Source organism: Schistocerca piceifrons, chromosome 1 (genome assembly GCF_021461385.2).
Source record: "Schistocerca piceifrons isolate TAMUIC-IGC-003096 chromosome 1, iqSchPice1.1, whole genome shotgun sequence".
In the NCBI taxonomy this organism is placed as follows: Eukaryota; Metazoa; Arthropoda; class Insecta; order Orthoptera; family Acrididae; genus Schistocerca; species Schistocerca piceifrons.
The window spans coordinates 795,060,624-795,084,836 of record NC_060138.1 but is presented as its reverse complement, the minus strand read 5'-3'; the positions used below and the strand labels follow the sequence as shown (position 1 = coordinate 795,084,836).

At 38.5% G+C, this 24,213-nt stretch overlaps 1 protein-coding gene across 1 annotated transcript in view; it reads left to right on the top strand.

The window, feature by feature from the left end:
- LOC124713552 overlaps positions 1–17,119 on the top strand; it is a 265,066-nt gene extending 247,947 nt beyond the window's left edge. The window contains exon 12 of the mRNA XM_047242955.1: positions 15,758–17,119. Coding sequence (XP_047098911.1) covers positions 15,758–15,927 — 170 coding nt within the window. The 3' untranslated portion in view covers positions 15,928–17,119. The remainder of the gene's footprint in view (positions 1–15,757) is intronic.
- Positions 17,120–24,213: the final 7,094 nt, after the last annotated feature.

Here is a 24,213-nt window from a genome sequence, read left to right as displayed (position 1 = left end):
AAGCAGACTGAAGTAGGTGGTGGTGGGATGATGTATGGGACAGGTATTGCATCTAGATCTGTTACAGGGCTGAGCCATGAGGCTAGGGGTAGGGGGCAGTGGTTGTGTAAGGATGAAGAGGGATATTGTGTAAGTTCAGTGGGCAGCTGAATACACTGTGTGAGGAGTGGGAAGGATTGTGGGTAGAACATTCCTCATTTCAGGGCACAGTGAGAAGTAGTCAAAACCCTGGATGAGAATATGATTCAGTTGCTCCAGTCCTGGATGGTAGTGAGTCATGTGGGACATGCTCCTCTGTGGCCGGATGGAGGGACTTTGGGAGGTGGGGGGTGACTGGAGAGAGAAGGCATGGTAGGAGATTGGGAGGGTAATTACGGTCTCTGAAGGCCTACGTGAGACGCTTGGTATATGTCAAGAGGGGCCTCTTTGTCACTACAAATGTGACGGCCCTGGGAGGCTAGGCTTAATGGAAGGGCCGTCTTGGTATGGAATGGCTGACAGCTGTCAAAGTGGAGGTATTGCTGGTGGTTGGTAGGTTTGATATGTACAGAGGTACAGATGTAGCCATCTTTGAGGTAAAGATCAACATTGAGGAAGATAGCTTGTTGGGTTGGGTAGGACCAGGTGAAGTGGCTTGTTGGATTAAGTAGGACCAGGTGAAGTATATGGGGAAGAAGGTGTTGAGGTTCTGGAGGAATGTGGATAGCGTGCCTTCACCCTCAATCCAGGTCACGAAGATGTCATCAGTGAATCTGAACCAGGTGAGGGGTTTGGGATTCTGGGTGTTTAAGAAGGATTCTTGTAGATGGCTCATGAATAGGTTAGCAGAGGGTGGTACCATGCAGGTACCCATAGCCACCCTGTATTTGTTTGTAGGTAATGTCTTCAAAGGAGAAGTAATTGTGGGTGAGGATATAGTTGGTCATTGGGACTAGGAATGATGTTATAAATTTGGACTCCATTGGGCCTTGGACAAGGTAGTGTTCAATAGCAGTAAGGCCATGGGCATTAGGGATGTTAGTGTGAAGGGAGGTGACATCAGTCAGTAGTGACTAGCAAGGCACCATGTGGTAAAGGAACATGATCTGTGGAGAGTCAGTAGAGGAAATGGCTTGTATCTTTCATGTTGGAGGATAGGCCGTGGATAATAGGCTGAAGGTGTTGGTGTACAAGGACAGAGATTCTCTCATTTTGGGGGGGAGGGGGGGGGGCACAGTAACTGGCCACAGTGGGGCGTCCTGGGAGGTTGGGTTTACGAGCTTAGGAAGCATGTAGAAGGTAGGAGCTCGGGGTTGGTGGGGGTGAGGACAGAGATGGACTCTAGGGCGAGGTTCGGGGATGGGTCTAAGGATTTGAGGAGATCCTGCTGGATTTCTGGAATGGGGTTACTGCGGCAGGGTTTGTAGGTAGATGAATCTGACAGCTGGTGGAGTTCTGCCGCCGGCTGAAGTGGCCGTGCGGTTAAAGGCGCTGCAGTCTGGAACCGCAAGACCGCTACGGTCGCAGGTTCGAATCCTGCCTCGGGCATGGATGTTTGTGATGTCCTTAGGTTAGTTAGGTTTAACTTGTTCTAAGTTCTAGGGGACTAATGACCTCAGCAGTTGAGTCCCATAGTGCTCAGAGCCATTTGAACCATTTTGGAGTTCTGCCATGTAATCCTTGCGGTTCAGAAAAACATTGGTTGGGCCTTTGTCAGCAGCAAGATTATCAGGTTTTAGGTGGTGGATTCTGGTTTTATGCACACAGATCCGTAGTCCTTCCATCTGCGTCAATACAGAAAAATTTCTTCATCACTAACCGGGACCCAGTCCCACATACCATTGTTGTGTTGTTGCTTGGCTCATGGAATCCTCTCAAATGGGCTTACCATCTCCAGCTGCCACAATCACCTCCATCTGTTCAGTTTCGGCCAATACTTAATCCTTGCCAACATAGTCCTGCGAAACCATATCAATGAGGCCAACACTGGTAGGAAGGGAGATGTGGGTCAGGATTGGTGAAGGTAGATGGAATTGCTTTGTATCTAATGGCCCTTTAAAATGTTTAGAGGGAGATAGCTTGGATACAGTGATCCTTGAGTGGAAAGCCCCTGGACGATAGATTTACAAAACATTTATTGACATCATTGAAGAAGTAGACATCGATATTTAGCACATTCAACAGGATTGCTTGTATCATGATTCCAAATCATGATGTGTTTTACTCAAATAATAATAATAAAAAAACATTAACATTATTGATTGGTATAAAAATGGAAATGTCGTGTGGCTAGGGCCTCCCGTCGGGTAGACCGTTCGCCTGGTGCAGGTCTTTCAATTTGACGCCACTTCGGCGACCTGCGCGTCGATGGGGATGAAATGATGATGATTAGGACAACACAACACCCAGTCCCTGAGCGGAGAAAATTTCCGACCCAGCCGGGAATCGAACCCGGGCCCTTAGGATTGACAGTCTGTCACGCTGACCACTCAGCTACCGGGGCGGACATTATTGATTGGTGGCACTAAGCCAATTAGAAAATTCTAAACAAAACTAGCCTGATTCCTTTAATTACTTTGAGGCACTAGACACACATATTAAAAAAAGAAAAAAGAAAAAAAGAAGAAAACAAGGCAATAATAACATACAATGACATCTTAATTAAAGCTAATGGGTACTGTTTCAGATTTGCGAAGTGGACATCCACTGTATTATCAGCCTAAGACAAAACCAACAGCTATTAATGCACATGACGAGATAATAAGTATGCACTACAATGTTTGCTTAATGCCAAACAGTGTTGTCTTTAAAATTTATTTTTTAACTGAGCAAAATATGTGGACTACAAAACATGGACACTAGAGCCTTCAGCAAAGCATAGGTTGTTTAAGGACAGTTAGCTTGTGCAAATAAAATTTTTACTCCAAAAAGTCATAGGAAATGAATGACCTAAAATTTGAATCTCAAATTTAGCAAGTTTTCCAAAGTGATCTGGAATCAAACCCTTTTAAAATTACAAGACCAATACTGAACCAAGATAAATTAAATCACACATGTTTAGGTATGGAATGTAAATGACTTACTACATGTTAATAGGCCAATTTTCCTTAAGTACTGTTATGTAAGTAACAAGAGTAAAGATAATTTAAATCCGAAATCAACAACCACATTGAGCGAGACAACAACAGGTGGTTCCCTTAAAATATAACACATGAATTGGTACTCTGATTTTGTCATTAAATAGAATCTACTGTTTGTTCTGTTTAAAATTTAACCACTTAAGTTTGAACTTTACGTACTTGTCATCAAAGAGAATAACCAACAACACTACCCTTGGAAATGATGAAGCAATAATACGTGATCACATACAGTACCTTGAGCTGACATCTACCTTTTCAGCACTCGAGAATCAAAATTATATAACCCATTCTGTTGCAGACAGTTTACCAGTGCATTTTGCTGTCAGCATAGAAACCGGCCACCAGTAAACACAAGCCATTAGCTAGAAACCGGCCACCAGTAAACACAAGCCATCAGCTGACAACGTTAAGCAAGCAGCACACTCAGGACGTTTCATTACTTACATATAAATCTTCCTGCTTCTACAACAGATAGCAGGAAGAAATATTAATCCACAATGGTGCAAGAAAGACAGCACCCGTCACACTTTTCAAAGTACGAGCAAAGAAAATTTTAACAGGCAGTTAAAGTAGTTGATTGAAGTAGAACACAGTAACAACTTGAAAACACTCGTGGAGCACTCCCACTCGAACACAGGCACCTCACTGGCTCATGTTTGCCGCTCCCCGGTACATCAAAACAACTGTCTAATACCAACTGCCGAAGTGCAGCCAACGTCCGCTGCAAGTGATTCCGTCAAAACCTCTGCACAGGGAACTTCTCCAATCGACAGCCCACAGCTCACCATTCAAGTGTGTGGGCAGAGGCCTGTTTCTATGCTCAGAAAGAGCACGACCTCTGACTTTAGCTGCATCAGTACAACTACAGGGACGGTTGACAGGTCCAGTCAATACGCGTGTATCACAAACCACCTTGCAATACCTCACACTATCCATAAAATTCTCCTGCTATGCAATCCCAAATTCCTGGATCTCATATCACTCATTGAAACTCGTGCCGTCCAGTAACTAGAACTACATTCACAACGCCACATCAAAAAACACTCCATCCTGTTCACTTCCTACTCCCAACTTGAACTACCTCTATCCACCACCTCTACAGTTACTGCCAAAACCTCCCCCAAATCCCCTATTAGCTGACAAACCTTGCCTCACAGCCCTACTACATTTATCCCACGCTCGAAAACTTCCTCTCACCACTGTGTAGAATTCAGAACCTTAACAGACCAGAAACACAGTCATGAACCTTTCCTCCAAAATCCTTAGCCCCACAGAAGTAACAGTCCTGTACAAAGGCCTCGCCTTTTGCCCCACTCCCAAATTCTGTCATCCAGGGGTTGGTAAAGGGCTTCTATCTTTCACCTGGTCCCTACAGTAGAACACTTTTTGCCACCAACTGTAGGAATCTGACTCAACCAAAGACCAATCTTGAACCCTGACTGACTCCTCTATCCAACCATGATCCATCACCACTGTTCCTGTTAACTTTTAGAATTTTTTAACCTTCAACCTTGCCTCACCATCTTTTCCCAAACCTCTCAACACCCAAACTACCTGATAATACTACCTGCTGACAAAGATTCCACCATTGTTGTTTTGAATTGTAAAGATTACGTGGCAGCACTCTGCCAGCTGTTGGATTCATCTACCTGCAAACACTGCTACAGTGACCCTGTTCCAAAAATTCAACAGGATCTCCAGTCTCTCCTCAAATCTGTAGGCCCATCCCAGAACCTCTCCCTGGGGTCCATCTCTGTCCTCACCCCTACCACTCCCAGAGCTCCTACTTTATACGTGCTTCCTAAAATCCATAAACCCAACCACCCAGGAGGCCCCATTGTGGCCGGTTATTCTGCTTCAATAGACCAATGCCTTCAGCCTATTATCCAAAACCTATAACAAAGACACCAACCATTTCCTCCACCGATTCTCCACATTCATGTTCCTTTACCACATGGTGACCTGCTCGTCACTATTGATGCCTCTTCCCTTCACATTAATATCCCTAATGTCCATGGCCTTACCACTAAACACTACTTTGCCCAGCACCTAACGGATTTCAAACCTATAATCTCCTTTCTAGTGACCATGAACATGTATATCCTCACCCACAATTATCTCTCCTTTGAAGACATCACCCACAAACAAATCCAGGGTACAACTATGGTACCCACATGGCACCATTCTATGCCATCTAAAGGAATCCTTCCTAAACACAGAGAATTCCAAACCCCTCACCTGGTTGATATTCATTGATTACATCTTCGTGATCTGGATCGAGGGTGAAGATATCCTATCCACATTCCTCCAGAACCTCAACACCTTCTCCCCCTTGTATTGCACATGGTCCTACTCAGCCCAACAAGTCACTTTCCTTGATGTTGACCTCCACCTTCATGATGGCTACACCAGTACCTCTGTCCCTATCAAACCTACCAACTGCCAGCAAGATCTCCAATTCAATAGCTACCACCCATTCTATACCAAGAAGTCCTTTCTATACAACCTAGCCACCGGTGGCCATCGCATTTGTGGCGACGAGCATTCCCTCTCGAAATATACCAAGGATCTCACTGAGGTCTTCACAGCCATTATTACCCTCCCAAACTTGTACAAAAACAAATCTTCCGTGCCTTGTCTCTCCAGTCACCTACAACCTCCCAAAACCCATATGTCCAGCCACAGAGCAGCAGTCCCCCCCGTAACTCAATACCACCCAGGACTGAAATGAGGAATGTCCTACCCACTATCCATCCAACCCTTCCCACTGTGGTATTCCCCTGCCCACTGAACTTACACAATATCCCTGTTCATACCTACACAACTCATGCTCTCATATCCCTGTAATAGACCTAGATGCAAGATCTTTCCCATACATCATCCCACCACCAGCTACTCCAGTCCGCTCACAAGCCTCACCTATCCCAACAAATGCAGGGCTACCTGTGAAACCAGTCATGTGATCTACAAGCTAAGCTGCATCCACTGTGCTGCATTCTACATGGGATGACAACCAACAAGTTGTCTTATTAAAAGGAAGGTCAGCGTTGGTCGTAATATTGGTGTTTTATTGATAGCAGACTCGATTTTCGATCACATAGTGATCATCTTTGGTGCTGTACACATTAAACTCAGACACTGGTATCAAGTTATCAATAACCAAAACTGAGAAGTGACCACAATAACTGAAGCCGCTGTTTACATCACCTATACAGCAGACCTCGACAGCAGACACCAAGGTCTGCTGTATAGGTGATGTAAACAGCGGCTTCAGTTATTGTGATTACTTCTCAGTTTTGGTTATTGATAACTTGATACCAGTGTCTGAGTTTAATGTGTACAGCACCGAAGATGATCACTATGCGATCGAAAATCAATTCTGGTATCAATAAAACATCAATATCACGGCCAATGCTGACCTTCCTTTTAATTTAACATATATGGTCGTTGTGCACACAGCACTCCATGGAGTTGCCAATCAACAAGTTGTCTGTCTGCATGAAAGGCCATCGACAAACTATGGCCAAGAAACAGCTGTGCCACCCAGCTGCTGAAAACACCACCAAGCACAATGTTCATCATTTCAATGACTGCTTCACAGCCTGTGCCACCCGGATTGTTCCCATCAACACCGGCATTTCTGAACTGCAGAGGTGGGAACTCTCACTGCAATATAATCTTTATTCCCATGACCCTTCTGGCCTCAAACTTGTTAATCACTGTCCTTACCCATCTAGCCCTATACACCCCTCTGTTCCGTCAAGGCACTCAGTCTTTTTACTTCTCTCCTTTTCAGCCCCCCCCCCCCCCCCCTATTCGCAACTGCACCTATCTGCTCTACCCTCTCACTGCCTTGTCCCTGTACGCTCCCACAAGCACCACTTTACCATCCCCCAACCCCTACCATGCTATCCCCTCCCCTCCCTGCCCCAGCCTCCTCCTTATCCATCCACACCACATGGTTGCTTCTCCCATTGTGCCCTCCTGCTCACATTCTGGCCTCAGGAGCCAGAGACAGTGATTGTGTGTGTGTGAGCTGCATTTGTGTGTGTGTGTGTGTGTGTGTGTGTGTGTGTGTGTGTGTGTGTGTGTTGTCTGTTTCCAATGAAGGCCTTGTTTGCCATAAACTTCCTTTCTGACAGTCTTACTGTTGTGCCTATCTGTGACTCAGAATCTTTGCTATATTAATGTAACATCTACTTGTAAATTACTGTTATTTTTGTTATTATCTGTCTTTTCTCCAGTTGACTTTTATTCTGTGCAGTTAATTGTTTCCACAGAAGAAGATAACAGGAGTCTCAAAAGCCAATCTAATTGCAGAGTCTGTGTTTGTGACCTGGTTTATATTAGACTTTCATAAGTGGGGTTAAACGTGTACTGATCACTTGGAACATTATGACTACCTACTTACTAGCCAATATGTCCACATTTAGCGTGGATAACAGAGGTGACACATCATTTCATGAAAGCAATGAGGCCTTAGTAGGTCACTAAAGAGAGTTGGCACCACATCTGCAAACTCAAATTACCCAGTTCCTGTAAATTCCATGGAGGGGCCGATGATCTCTGACACCACTTTCAATCACATCCAAGATATGTTTGATCGGGTTCAGATCTAGTGAGTTGAGGGGGCCAGCACATCAATTGGAACTCGTTGCTGGGTTCCGCGGACCACTCCATTACACTCCTGGCCTTGTGACGTGGCACATTATCTTCTTGAAAAATGCCACTGCTCTCGGGAACATGATCATCATGAAGGGTTGTACGTGGTCCGCAACCAATGTTAGGTACTCCTTGGGCATTATCGTGCTTTGCATGAGCACCACTGGACTCATGGATGCCCACATGAATGTTCCCCAGAGTATAATGGAGCCATGTATCTGTGCCACAGTACAGATGTCAGCTGTTCCCCTGGAAGACAAAGGATTCACGCCCTTCCATTGGTACGATGAAGAAGGTATCAGAATTCATCAGACCATGCAGTGCTCTGCTTCTGCGCCAGTGTCCAGTGCTGATGGTCCTGTACCCATTGCAGTTGCGCTGTTGACTTTGGCACATGCGTGGGTTTATGGGTGCAGAGTTCCATTGTTAGGAGTGTTCAGTGCCAGTGCACTGTGTGTTCAGGCGCACTTATACTCTGCCTAGCATTAAAGTCTGGTGTCAGTTCTGCTGCAGTTCGCCACCCTCAAGCCGGGAACCCAAGTAGGTGTTTGTGCACTGTTAGCATCTACAGTGGCGGTAACGCAACTGTTTTACCAATCTGCCCAGTCTACAAAGTCCGACATCTGTAATGATGGGTAGCCGCCCAACACCATGACATCTGGACATGGTTTTACCTTGGTTTGGTTTTGCCACACATTGAAGACACTCACCATAGCACCACTCCTAACCTAACCTAACCTAGACACCCAAAAAGTCATGCAGTTTCCAAAACGCTCATGCTGAGCCTCCGGACCATCACAATCTGCCATCATTCAGACTCAGATAGCGCGCCTTCCCCATTCTATACATGGACAGCACGCTCACTGATACTAAATGCATCATGTGTGTTTCTGACTAGCTGTCATTCCTTGTCATGTGACACTGCTATTGATAGTAGGTGGGTGGTCATAATGTTCTGCCTGATTGGTGTATGTGTATATAGCATCTTGATCTGTGTTTTATGTGGGAGCTTCCTCAGCCCCTCAAGCTGGGTACCCACACAGGTATTCATGTATTGTTAGCGTCTACAGTGGTGTTAACCCAACCATGTACTTAAGCAGTTGCAGCTTTGCAGATCACCTAATGATGATGGGCAACACTAATTCATTATCTTAAGTGTAGGGATATCTGTACTGACATTCTGTTATTAACTTTGTCAGAAAGTGAGCAAGATGGAACAAATCGTGAACTGCCTCTGCGGAAAGAAAAAACATGTAAAGTGGTTTGTGAAGATATTTAGAAAGCTGCTAAATATTTCAGTCTGCAGTGCATTTATTGCTTATCAAGCCATTAGAAAGCAAAGGAAAATGTGCGTTTAAATTTCAGGCTTTGTGTCATAACAAAATTGTTGGAAACTCATGGGAGGAGACTATGGTATAAGAATTTGTTTCTAAGATCACCTCAGATTGTACTACACAGAAAGTTCATTTTATGGATCATATATGTTTTAATTGTAATAAAGATCTGTTGTTAACAGTTTTTGAAAATTTTATTAATATATAATATAAATACTTTTCCAGAGCAATTTAAAGAAAACACTATATTCCTTGACCATCTGGCCATGTAAACTACTGACAGTAGCCAAGAGGTTAGCATGGAAATTACCAGCTCGTAGGGTTAATATTTATCCCATTGACATATTGTAAAGCCTCAGTTAGCCACCTTTCGAGTTCTTTCTAAATATCATGGAAGCCGCAACATGGTAAAAATGTCATATATGTACCTAATGTTGCTAATGCGATATGTAATGAGAACAATTAATTGATGAGAAACCTAACAGTACCATAACAAATGTAGCACACCTGATGAAAAGTGTAAACATTTTTGATACAGTGAACACTGCTTTCTTTTAATGTGAGTTTACAGCAAGAAACCTAGATCAGGAATGATAGAGGTAAAGAACATCATTAAGTATCATAATAATAATAATAATGTAGATTTGCAGTGGGAAAATGGCATCTTCATTGGTATAATAGTGAGAGATTGGTAGAGATGTGTGGCTGACAATACAGTACATACTTTAAATAATGAGTGACATTGTCAGTGATGTTCTTTCAGTCACAGTTGCACATATTCACACTGGTTTACTAGTTTCGACCATAAGGAATGATAATCTTCAGATCTAAAACTTAACACAAAAGGAAACATTAATGACTAACTATTTATTTAGATGACACGTCCAGAAAAATATTTGAAATTAAAGACATTAAAAATGGAACTACATTTTGAGATTACATGGACTGACCTTGTTTAAAATATAAAATACTCAAAATAGTACTTGATTAAACATGTGTAGTAGAGTGCCACTGTTCTCTCTCTCTTTCTCTTTTAAGGAAAAGAAAGAAAGAAAATCATTCAAAGTTGTTTAATAAAGCGAACAGCACCAAAGAGTACATTTGTGAGCACATTCCTCAATACCCAAGCGACAGGCACCATTGGTGCCAACATGAACAACAACTTGCATAGATCCTCAATAGCCACATGCAGGGTCGTCTCCACATGCAACCCCTTGCAGGACGTACACTGGAATTCTTTCCAGCCATGGACCTTTTTCCTTAAGGGACTCCATAATATGCATTGGAGCTCTTCTCCAAGCTACTGTATCCTGTGCAAGCCTTTTCATTTCTGAATAACTTCTAGAACCTACATTTCTCAGAGTCTGCTTACTTGGTCTCTCTCTATGATTTTTACTGCCCACAATTACCTCCAGTACTAAATTGATGATCCCTTGATGTCTCAGAATGTCTCCTATCAACTGATCGCTTCTTTTGGTCTAGTTAAATCACAAATTTTCTTGTCTCCCCAATTCCGTTCAGTACCTTCTCATTAGTTACATGACCAACATATCTAATCTAATCTCAATGTTCTTCTGTAGCATCCCATTTTGAAAGCTTCTATTCTCTTTTTGCCTTAACTGTTTATTATCCACTTTCCACTTCCATATATGGCAACACTCCATAGAAATACCCTCAAGAAAGACTTGCTAACACTTAAAACTATATGCAGTCTTAACAAATTTTACTTCTTCAGGAACACTTCTTGCCATAGCCAGTCTACATTTTATATCCTCTCTACTTTGACCCTCATCAGTCATTTTGCTGCCGAAATAACAAACCTCGTCTTCTACTTTAAGTGTCTCCTTTCCTAACCTAATTCCCTCAGCATCACCTGAATTAATTCAAATACATTCCAATATCCTCGTTTTGCTTTTGTTGTTGTTTATGTTATATCCTCTCAAGAAACTGTACATTCTGTTCAACTGCTCTTCCAAGTCCTTTGTTGTCTCTGACAGAATTATAAAGTCATCGGCAAACCTCAGTGTTTTTATTCCTTCTCCTTGCAAATTTTTCTTTCGTTTTCTTTACTGCTTGCTCAGTATACAGATTGAACAACATGGGAATAGGCTGCATCCCTTGCTTCTTTTTCGTGTCCCTCCCTCTTATAACTGCCATCTGGTTTCTTTACAAATTGTAAATAGCCTTTTGCTTCATGTATTTTACCCCTGCCACCTTCAGAATTTGAAAGAGAGTATTCCAGTCAACATTGTCAAAAGTCTACAAATGCTATAAATGTAGGTTTGCCTTTCCTTAACCTATCTTCTAAGATAAGTCATAGGGTCAGTATGCCTCGCGTGTTCCTAAATTTCTACAGAATCAAAACTGATTGTCCCTGGGGTCAGCTTCCACCAGCTTTTCCATTCTTCCGTAAAGAATTAATGTATTTTGCAACCATGACTTATAAAACTTATAGCTTGGAAATTTTCAAGCCTGTCAGCACCTGAATTTTTAATTGCAATTCTACATTCTTCTTAAAGTCTGAGAGTGTTTCACCTTTCTCATAGGTCTTGCACGCCAGATGGGATAGTTTTGTAATGACTGGCTCTCCCAAGGCTGTCAGTAGTTCTGACAGAATATTGTTTACTCCCGAGGCCTTGTTTCCACTTAGATCTTCTTGCGGTATCATATTCACATCTCGTCTTCATCTACGTCCACTTCCATTTTTATAATACTGCTTTCAAGTTCATTATCCTTGTCTTGACCCTCTATATACCCCTTCCACCATTCAACTTTCCCTTCTTTGCTTAGGTTTTCCATGTGAGCTCTTGATATTCATACAGCTGCTTATCTTTTCCCCAAAGGCCTCTTTAATTTTCCTGTAGACAGTTTCTGTCTTTCCCCTAGTGAAATATGCTTCTAAATCCTTGTCCTTAGCCATGTTGCTCTTTCTGTCAGCCTCATTTTTTAAATGTTTGTATTCCCTTTCTCCTGCTTCATTTGCAGCATTATTAAATTTTGTCCTTTCATTAATTAAATTCAATATTTTTTGTGTTATCGAAGGATTTCTACTAGGCTTTGTCTTTTTAACTATTTGATCCTCTGCTGCCTTCACTATTTCGTATTGTAAAGCTACCCATTCGTCTTTTACTGTATTCCATTTCCCTGCTCTAGTCAGTTCTTGCTACTGCTCCTTCTGAAACTCTAACCAACCTCTGGTTCTTTCAACTTACCACGTTCCTGTCTCCTTAATTTCCTTCCTTTTTGCAACTTCTTCAGTTTTAATCTGCAGTTCAAAAAGAATAAATTGTGGCCAGAGCCCACATCTGCCCCTGAAATGCCGTAATAATTTTAAAAATGTGGTTCTTAAATCTCTGTCTAGCCATTATATAATCAATCTGAAACCTTCCAGAGTCTCCTGGTCTCTTTCATGTATATACACCCTTCTTTTATGATTTATCTCACCATACATATGTTCAATGTCTTCATCATCTGAAGAGATGCTTTCAGCCGTTTGCAGTACCAGCACAGCAAGACCATTATGATTGATGTTTCAAGGCCAGATCACTCAATTATCCAGACTGCTACCCCTGGAACTACTGTAAAGACTGCTGCCCCTCTTCAGGAACCACATGTTTGTGTGGCCTCTCAACAGATGCGCTTCTGAGAATGATTTTGGAGTGTGCCTATTGTAAAAAGAGCAATTCTACACAATAATATAGGTAGAAATAACTGTGATCACTAGCACACCATAGTGAAAAACACAACAAAAGAGAACAGATAAGAACAGAAACCATTCACAAAACAATGAAATATATAATGTAAATGACAGCAAACAGATGTTACAGTCACTTCCCAAAATTGTTGCACCCTACATTTTTAAAACTTAAGGCAGAAAACTCAACACACAGAAAAGAAAGATAAACAAGTCAGAAAAATAGCTGTTGAGCAGCTTATACAAGGTAGCCCTCCTGAGAGCTGTCCAGACACTTTTCGGCAGAGTTCTGCAATTTTGTTTTTGTAATATGTAGCTGGAGTCACCCCAGATGAATATTGCTCATCACGTCTTTCGTGTGATGCCCAGTGTCACAAAAGCCTCAGTATGTTTTCCATTACAAACAAAATTATATTTAAAGGGGAATTTTACATCCCCATTTGATAGAGTGGTCTTATATTAGGGTAATGTGGTATTTGTTTTATCGATATGTATTAACAGAGACAGTAAAACATGATTAATAACCAGTACCCCAACAGAAACTGAGCAGTGCTGCTGTGTAGTGGTAGCTGTCAGGCCAGGCCAGAAGGGTGCTATCACCACTGGAATACTGCTTATTCTTTGTGTTTTACTGCAATTGATAAAAAAAAAAAAAAAAAAAATCACACAAGATTTATTAGGAGCTGCTCTATCAAATGGGCAACTCAGTTTCGCTTTAAAAATCATTTTGTTCATAACAGGAAACAAACCAACACTTTCAATTGACATTGTGCAATGCATAGATGCAAGTATTTCTTAGAGGTGACTCCAGCTACACATTGCAAATATCTGTCAAAACATCAGAGAACGACTCTTAGGAGGGAGACACTGTGTAGTTGTAATACTGAGACGTTTTAAAATATGATATAAATAAAAAATAATAAGTGTGAAATGTGACTAGCTGCTCCACAGTTGTTGACCATTTATGGGCATTAGCTTCACACCAACCATCTGATATTAAGAACAAGAATATTCATAAGAAATGAAAGTAGGAATTGAGCACACACAAAAGTAATCCACAAAACAGACTGAACAGAAATATGCACCCAGTGAAATGCAATATGAAGAACAGGCTAATGCACAGTAACACTGTGTACACATGCAACTGTAAATACTACATTGACACAAAAGAGGTATGACGCTGGATTTCAAAATAAGTATGTGTCAATAATGGATGACTGTATTGTTATGTTGTGATAAATTTAATTAAAATGTATCACCTCTGACATGGTAGACGAGCAGTTTGTAGTAATATATTATTCCGATTCACTAGAAATTATGGGGAGTGACTTGTGCTGTAAATTTATTGTGTATACACAAATATGCTGTTGTTAGTGATGCATTCAAAGTAGAACTCTTTGAGTCCACAAATGTCCACATTCATTCCTTGCAGAACTCAAAATATTTCTGCATGTTGTTTTTCTGAATCTGTGCAAAATCCCTGCCATTTTTGCTTTGTGCTAAAGTCCAAGACATACTTGTATTCAACATCTTGTATGTAACAATACGAGAGAAGGAAAGTTGCTACTCACCATATAGTGGAGATGCTGAATTGCGATAGGCACAATAAAAAGATTCACACAATCATAGCTTTCGGCCAGCTAGTTTCAGCTCTCTGAGAATGCAGATGTGTATGCAAGTTGCGCTTGCGTGAGTGTGTGTGTGCATAAATGTGTGTGTGAATATGTGTCTACTGCTGACGAAGGCCTTAATGGCCGAAAGCTATGATTGTGTGAATCTTTTTATTGTGCCTGTTGCGACTCAGCATTTCCGCTGTATGGTGAGTAGCAAATTTCCTTCTCTCGTATTGTTACATTCCATCCTGAATTTTCCATTGTTCAACATCTTGTATGTGTATTCCAACATCATGTCCACTGCGGCTGTGCTGATATATTTTGATGAAACGTAATACAGCCTGAGGACAGTTCAAGAGGGGGGGGGGGGGGGAGGAGGAATCATTCACTAGTATTCCATGGTAAATGATCCTCAGTATTCTGATTGAAATACCTTTCTCAGTGAGTCAAGTGGTAAGGGCAAGCTACAAGTTAGTTGTAGTTTATCTTCAGCATCATATGCTCACTGTGTTGTTTGTTTTGCAAGTTTGTGCAGAGTTTTGCCAAGCAGGGTTGGCTGGACACTGGCAGCACTGCTCCTGCAATTTGTCACTCATGCAGTTATTGTATTTGGGCTATAATAATGTAAGCAGTATTGTTGCTTTTGTGTTGTTCTGGTACTTGAGGTGGCATGTACAGTCGTTGTTACTGTGCACTTGATTGTTCATCGTATTTGCATTCCAACGGGTATATTCTGTTCAGTTATGGCTTTGCGTATAAATCTGGCTAGAAGTGAGTGATTTAGAAGATACCGGGAACTACAAACTGTCTTTGTGGGAAAAAAAAAAATTTTAAAAATGTGCATAGTGGCACATGAATCTATGTAGAAGGCAGCTAAATATTCTAGAACACTGTAGCTATTGTTCATCAAGCCATTAAAAAAAGCAGAGGCATATGCACATTTAAATTCCAGTCTTTACCCTGGAACAGAATTGCTAAAAACTGTTGCTTTGAAGGTTTAAAATATCCCTTGACTCATAAATTTTAAGTCATTTTAGCCACGTGCATTCCCATTTTCTCCCATCCCCCATTGGTAAATAGTTTGGAAAGTCTTATCTCATTGACGTTTTGGCTGTGTTGTCCAACTGACTCCTTCTTATTTTGCTTTGAGAGTTTTATATTTGTCTTGGCTTGTCTCAATGGTGTGTCAGTGTTCTTACAATGTTGTGGTCCCTGAATCATTTATCCAATAAGCTTAGTTTATATTAATGTATCATGAACACTTGATTTACTTTCAAATTCCATTGGTCAGATTTTTATCTCATTGTTATTGTATTTACATTTTTTTCTCCTCAGATATTTTGGCATTGGCAGCCAGCATTCAAGAGTTAAGCATTGCTTCCAAGAAAGCTCGTACTGGTATGTGGTGTGCCCTAGAAACAACACTTCTTAGCCAGGGCGAGAAAAGTGATGAGGCTCTGCAAGATACAGATAATAATCTACCAAATACCGATATGAAGAAGTAATATAAAGTTTGTCTACACTGCTTTAATCAGTCTGATTTTGTATCTGGATATGATTCTTCTTGAAGTCTGTTCTAAGTTATGTAATTATTTATTAGTGTGCACATTCTACAGACAATCTTTTCATGGTTACTTTTAAACTGTATAATCTGAAATACTCCTGACAGCCAAGGAAAGTCACTGTCAGAATATATAATTTTAAGTAAATTTGCAGTAGCATTTGTTCTACTGTGTTGTCATAATGCACTTTTAATGTAGTGACACACAGTTTTCCTTGGATTTTTGATGTAATTGTCTTCTATTGCCTATTGTGGCTGTCAGTGTAAACCTTTCCTTATTATTCTGTCATAAATGTGACAGACTGCACAAGAGTGTACATTGCAAGAAAGTTATGTTTTTTGTTATCATTCAACTGTTGATCTACACATGTATATATTTTATGTGTATATCATTCTCAAAATGACATAAGTACTTTGGGTAACTAGTCAACTGTGGTAGTTTATAAAAGCATGAAATGCTTGAACATTCGCAATACTGAACTGCCCGGCAGTAGGTGTAAGTAGTTGTTGTATGGTCACTTTGTATTATTTTTGTCCTGTGCTAAAATTTATCAGTAAGACCTAGACCCACTCAAAATCCAACATAGGAGTATGTATTGTACATGTATTATCTATTGGTACTATTGAAAGGCCAAAACCTTTAAATCATTTCAAAAAGTGTGCATTGGATGACTGAGTACTTACTTATTGCCGGGCAGACTTTTAGAGAAGTTTTTGACTGTATAGAGCGCTGTATCAAAATGTGAAAGAGAAATGGCTCTTAGATTGAAATAAGTGTTTTGATGGAAAATGTTTCTTTTTACCAAAGTGTGTAGCTCTCTGGATTCATAGTTTTCCATTAACTGCAGTTTCGTATAGTGTTTTCTCGTAGAATACATGCTGTTTTAAAACTGGTGGTATTGAAGTGGCAGCAGTGGCAGAGTAATCAGGGAATTCACAGTGGTTGACTGATTTGATGTGATCTGTTTCCTTTAAGAAGAATAACAAAGTAATACTACTAATGATTATTGTAATAATGCTTTGTCTATGAATATTTTACGAATGCACTTTTTGCTGTGGTAGCTTCTGCAGTCATATTGCTGAAAGACTGAATCTCCCATTTACAACTTTGCATTATCATATAAAATTACAAAACTGCAGCCCATTCTGTGATTAATGTTTTCATGTGAAGGTAACTGAAAGTTATAGTACAGTTTGATGACTAAATGTCCATATCTTTTCTTTATAAAAAGTATTTTGCATTTGATTTATTATTGCATATTTAGACAATCACTTGAACAGAATGGTAATGCAGAAAGTATATGTTTAGCACAAAAAGGTTTCTGTGTTAATTTATGTGCTCAATATATTTGTCTTGCCAGTGATTTCCTAAGAAACAAACTTGTCAATTTATAACCAATGGTGCAGTTTCTGTGTGTAATTATATAAATATAAACATATACATATAATATATATATATATATATTTCTGTAGACCAAGCCAGGGATGTTGCACTTCAGTATTATGCATTAAGGAATAATCTTCACTCTTGCACTTCATGCATTGGAGGACACTTCATAGAAAGGCTGAGAAAAAGTTACATGCATCATTCAATTTTTCCATTCATTTTTGGTGCTTCTCTCAGACATTGCTAACTTTCTGAACTGTGATATATTTAAAATGCCAATAATGATTCACTTTAAAAGTGTAAATCTTTTGTCATTCACTTCACAATACCAAAATTATGTATCTCAGTATGTATAGATGGAAATTAGATGTGAATAAGCTAGAGGACAATCCTAATATAATGCATGTGATAAACTATGACTTAATGAGACCAAACTTACCAGACAATTTAGAGTAGCAAAAGTGTATTTTTTTTAAGAAGTGCATGTATGCTTCTTGTCTTTGTAAGGTGTATTTTAACATTGTTTTAAATATTCTTTCAGATGTTTTATATGTATTACTTCATATAGCCTTGTTATTACTGCACCATATCAATTTCAAATACAGGTATAAGCTTTGCAGTAAAGAGGAGAAAAGAAATGATCCAAATTGTAATAAACTTTGTAACAATGTCATGTTATTCTAAAACAGGTGATCTGTTAGAAGACTTAGTGATTGCCTCTGCCTTCTCTCGTAGCTATTTCCAAGACACTATTGTATACTTTTAACTTTCAGATTTGTTTCAAGTGAACCATTGGGCATGGCAGTGATTTTATTTTATGATTATTTATAAGATTTTAAATGAAGAAGCTTGCCTGACTTATGTGAAAATAATTTTAAAGCAATGTCAGAACATAAACAAATTTAATATAGTGTGTTATACATCAGTCAAAGATCCTGGCCTGAAACATTATACTCTATTTTTGTGTCCTTTTTCTTTTGTAAAGCAGGCCTACTAATTTTTGAAGGTTACACATGTAACCTTACTTGTTGAACACTGCATTTTGAAAACACACTCATGAAGTTAAACATTATGTAATATGTGTGAATTAAGCAATGTTTAACTCCAGTAGTCTCTCACTTTTTATTTTTATTTTTCCTGAGGTGCTTCCAGTTATATATGTAATGCTATTTTTGGCCTAACTTGTTTGTGTTGTTAACACTTAATCAGTATTCTTTATGTATTTTATACACATAAAAATGTACAAAGCTAACATTAAATTTTTTTGTTCTGTAGTGATGATTTTCCAAGTGCCACTGCTTGTTACGTTAGTGTATTGTTTGTTTCCTCCGCCTCCATGACCAAAGGTTCAAGTTGCAAATGCTTGCAATAGTATTTAAAGAAAGAGATGAGTGTAATATTCAGTTAATGAAGTTATTTTTGTCAGCAGTTTTATAAAAATGACCTCCAAATGTTAAATTTGTCAGTCCCCTTTTTGCAAAACTAGTGGAATTTGGTTTTTGATATTAAGCATAAAGGCAAATTTTGTGATCATTCCTTTGTATAGTGGGTATAGATGTGCTATTATATTTTTAACAAGCAACCTTCCATGGGATTCCATAGTTCACTACACTTCAAATAGTTTTGATCGACTAGATCTAATCCTTGTGTTAATGTACCTCAGATTGGGAATAGAGGATGAAAAATCCAGTTTTATAATATTCGTCCATAATCTCTGTGTAATTAAGAGAGTAATTTTTTTTAATGTTGATGCTAAGATGTCCCCTTTTTTGTAATATATAGTTACCGTATCATTTATATAAATGCTGTCGTTCCATGGTAATCTTTCATTTGTTTGACTCTTAGGAGTGTTTTCTTCACTGACTTACGGTTGTGATTAATTATTGAGAAATATGGTAGTGGTGCCAAGCTTACTGTATCTGAATAATAGCAAGTTTAGAGCATTCAGAATGTTTTGGAGCTTGCTAAAAACTTGAATAGAATTTCCTATTGATGTTGAAACTGCCATTAGGCTAAGTTCATTGTGCCTCCTCTAGAAACATACACTGTGTATTTTGTTGAAATCTTAATGTCGGTGTGCAGTTGTATGTGTTTGGGTACTCATTGATACGCTTGTCTAAATCCTCCCACATTGTCCATGAATCCTTTTCGTGATGTGTTACATATTCCCTTCTGCACTCGCACAATCTCATTACCTTACAGTTATTTAAATACTAATTAAATGGGCTGTGGTAGTTTAATATATTAAATGTGGGTGATAACACAATTTCTAGGAGAGTATTTGATTCACAGATATTGAATAAGATATTTTAGATTAGTAATGAATGAGTAGATTAGTGCCATGTTGTTTTGGGCTGGACCAGTAGTTAGTAAGAGGTGCTCATGTTACTTAAAGCTGTAAATGCGTAACAGTAGGTAACATAGGTAGTGATGTGATTACTACAGTAAATGTCGTCTTGCTGCATCAATGTAATTGATGAATAATATTTGCTACTGGTCACTTTCTAATATTCTAACTGAAGACTCTACTGTTTCACGGTGTCTTTACTTCAGGTGTGTTAATGAGAATTTGGGTTTTATGAGACATATTGATATCATTATATGATGTGTAATGCTGTTGTTTACGTGTTTCTTGCATATCTGTATTAAAGGTACTGTGGCACTTGTTGGTGACAATACATGTACTGGAACTGTAGTGTTGTTAGTTGATTGTTGTTAAATGGGATAAAGCGTAATATAAACCTGATTTTTAAAAGATATACTGGATGACATTCTAATGTTTATTTTTTGTGTTTAATTTATTGTTTATTTATTTTACTAAAACCTCCTGAACATATCAGGGTTTCAAGAGCTTGTAACCTTAGAATTCTTGCATTTCCAAAAAGAATAATGTTGGCAGATATGCTAGTATGCAGGATTAATCTGCTTGAATCTTTTGTGTGTGTAGAATACTTTTAGAGTACAAAATGTGACTAGTTAATTATCTTTAAAATGATAGTATATGTTAGCAAGGGGAGTGGAATTTTTGATTCATTGATGGCGTTGTTCAATGTTAGCAAGGGGAGTGGAATTTTTGATTCATTGATGGCGTTGTTCATTCTGTTATCAGAATGTTGCTGTTCCATATAAATAATATTTATAAGAATTGATGTATCAACAGACTGTATAGCTATTAAAATTTATTGTATTGACTTGCACAAGTGTAAACATTAATAGAACCTGCAGATTTTGTATAACACGTTAGTCTCATATATTTAAAACAGTTATACCATGTGATAAAATCTTAAAACATTAATTTATAGATGTTGGTGTTGATAATATATTGCATTTTGCAGTTATTTCAGTTTTTGAACAAGTTTAAGCTAATATTAGTGCTGTGAAAAAGCACTTGGATATTTGGGATCTGATCCTTTTTTGTTATTTAGCTTGCCACTCCCCTTAATGAAAATTTTTGTCATATTTATGATAATGTAACTGTCTGAAATGCTATCCTATGGTGTTATGTATTCAGGAAAAACCAAAATAAAGATTTGTGATTGACATGTAGTGCCAAATATTCTCCATCATCTTAAGAAAGTTACAAGGGATAATAGGTGATCACTGAGTACTTGCAAAATAAGTAAAACAGTCGTGTTTGAATTTTGCAGAGTACAAAGAGACAGAGAATCAATGGCAGGAAATTTATTGTAGTAGCCATAAGTCTCGGAATAGCAAGAATATTTTTCCTCTTATATATTCTGGAACATGGGTACTAATGTATTTGTTAAAATGAGCATTTTTTTCCTTGGCTGTAATCATTTATCAAGATCCATCATTTAAATTCACCTACTGCCATGTTAAAGTGTTCATTTCCCCACATGTTGTGTCTTATGTTAAAATTTATACTACAGATCAAACACAAAGCAAGGCTGAATATAACAAGTTTAAAATAGCACATTATATAATGTTGGAAATGTTTTTGATTGTGAGGTATCATAGTTTCCTACTTGCATTTCAGACTTGTATATTATCATAACATATGCACCTGTGGACTTCTGTAATTCCTGTGACATAGGCATATCTTAGTCATTTGTAAAACGAAGCAGGAATATTGTGAGAGTGTTTTGATTCTTTAGAAAGTCTAGAGTGTGTAGTTGGAAATAGAGATCACAATATTTAATGACAGCTTTGAGCTATGATGTTAGTTGCTGTACTCAAGCTGTCAGACTTCCTACATCATATCAGTTGTTCGTGGGTCTTGAACTTCTGTAAATGTCAAAATAAATGTTAGATTCGTGATGTTGAATTCCGTCTGAGCTTAACCTATTTATGAAGTTTTAATTGTAACATTCTTTGTTAATAACATCAGATTTTTAATATATTTTGCAGATTTTATTTTCATACATATTCTCTTTATTATGCAGTTTGTTAAATAAGTTGTTATTTATATTGCATATTGTTAATGTGTCCATGGCTATCAGTGTGCTTTCTTGGATACAACAGTAATACTCATCTTTTTTTCTGGTCGCAGTTTATTCTCTGTGTCAGTTGCTTATTATGGCATAATCGATATGGATCTAGTTGATGGTCAATATGGGCTTTAAAATACACTATGCCTAAAAATGACTTGGTTCTATCTTGTAAACTACATTAAATAATTCTTTTTTTCATGTTTTAGTGATTACATACAATAGGTTATTAAAAACAGTGAACACACTACTCACTTCTTCAAAGGAGCCCCATGTTAAACACTTCCAGTATGTAATAGAACGAATACCAGCAAGAAAGGGAGTGAAACAGGCACTTCGATTTTCTTTTATTCTCACAAACCAGACAGAAAATTCTTTTGAAAATGGAGTGTTATTAGTGCAGTACAATCTAGTCTCAGAATTTAGTACTTTTGATACCTATCTCTGCGACTACTACACAATATAAATATTAAAATGTTTTGTTCCTTGTCTTCCTGCTGTGTCTTATGATGCTTTATCAGTACTACAGGTAGCTCTGTAGTTAAAAATGAAAAATGAATTTATTATACCCTAAAGACTGAAAATGTGATGTTATTGTGAGATATAAGTAACATATTTGTCCTTTGATATTTGTTTCATCATTATCTGATGTTGAAAACAAAGAATGTACGTTAACTTTTGTGAAACTGTTTCGGTCTTGATACAGCTTTTTATTGTAATATCAGATATTGTCCTGTAAGAAACGGGATGATTTAGTTTTGTCTTTGATGACAACAATCTGATTAAAGGGAATAGAAACTGACAAGGCAGAAACAGTTGAATGAATTGTATATTGACAAAGAGCTTCTACTTAATTAATCTCAAACAATATATTTAATGTGGTGTTGACTAATTAGCCTTCTCAGTATATGAAAAGCCTGTCATGTTGTTGGACAGTAAAGAATCATTATATCATTTTATTTCTGAAATATATGTTAATACAAAATATTGTATTGATTTTTAAGTATCATTGTTGAAAATGCATTTTCATGGGTCCAATTGAACTGCTGCATTATTCATTTAGTTGCCATGCAATTTTCAAACCATACCATGTTAATGAGTTAAAGAAATACAAGTGTATTACATTTTCAGCTAATGTATGTTATTAAATACTATAATCAATATATTTTAAAATTGGCTTACTTATTTAAAAATGAAACTACAGAGATTTAGTGATTTTAACAAAGTTATTTTGTATGTGTTGTGGGCTTACAAAACAGCATTTGAAGTGATTGTGATTGATCTTGAGATAAAGTGAACTAAATTAGTAGGCAAGAATTTGCTTACATTTTTGTGCAATGGTTTAAAGTGTCCTTTTCGTGTGAGAATTTAAAATAAATTATCAATTTAAATTTGTTTTTTGTTGATTTATTTATTATAACTGACACATTATTTCCTGACCAATTGCTTCAGCCAGAAGAACTGTTTCTATTTACATTATTTCAGTCGTGTGACATAAAACAGACAGGCAGTAGTGTTGGGTTGTGTTGGATCTTACACCAATATATTTATTTCCAGCAGATAACAAACATAGCCTAATGGTGAGTGAGTGAGTGATGTCTCAGGATACACACAGCAACCAAATCAAATCAAAGAATGAACATTAGTGGTCATACTAACACTGAACAACATGCATTACACATCTCTGACTTGGAACCCTTTTGTGTCACGATAATTTTCACTATGTTCACTCTCCCTACAGCTTACATGCCTCCCCCCCCCCCTCCCCCCCCTGTCAATGATATCATTGAGTGAATCATACATGGTACCCAAACCTTATAACAACTTACTTGGTTTCACCGGCATCATTGCTTGATGGTGGTTGAAGTGCTCCTATGCTAGGATGCGGATTGCGGAAGGGTGTTTGGCATTGAATTGTCCAGGTGCTTTGTCCCAGCTGATGTAGGTCATGCAGTAAGTGGACTTTTAACCTGCAACTGAAATTGTGGTTGAAATTCCTCCAATGTCTTAAACTGCTTATGACGTTTGCTGAACATGTTGCCAGCTCCATCATATGGTGACTGTAAAGGTTTATGCACATCGTTGTATCGAATGCAAAACTGCTTGCATTTTGACAACTCTCTGAAAAATGGACGGCAGCTGCCTTATGTGCAGCTGCAGCTTAGTAACAAAGTCTGATGCTTCGACTACGTCACTTTGGAGTGCTGCCAAAGGCTTGATTGTCCTTATACCAGCTTGGCCATCCTAGTTCCTAAATCATCTATTATAATTGCAAGGGTGCCCAGTGGAACGATGGGTAGGGTTTCTGTCAAACACTGTCCATTGTGACAATGAAATGATGTCGCCTTCATTTTCCAATGAAGTCATTCTATTAGTCTATTTGACACTGGGTGGT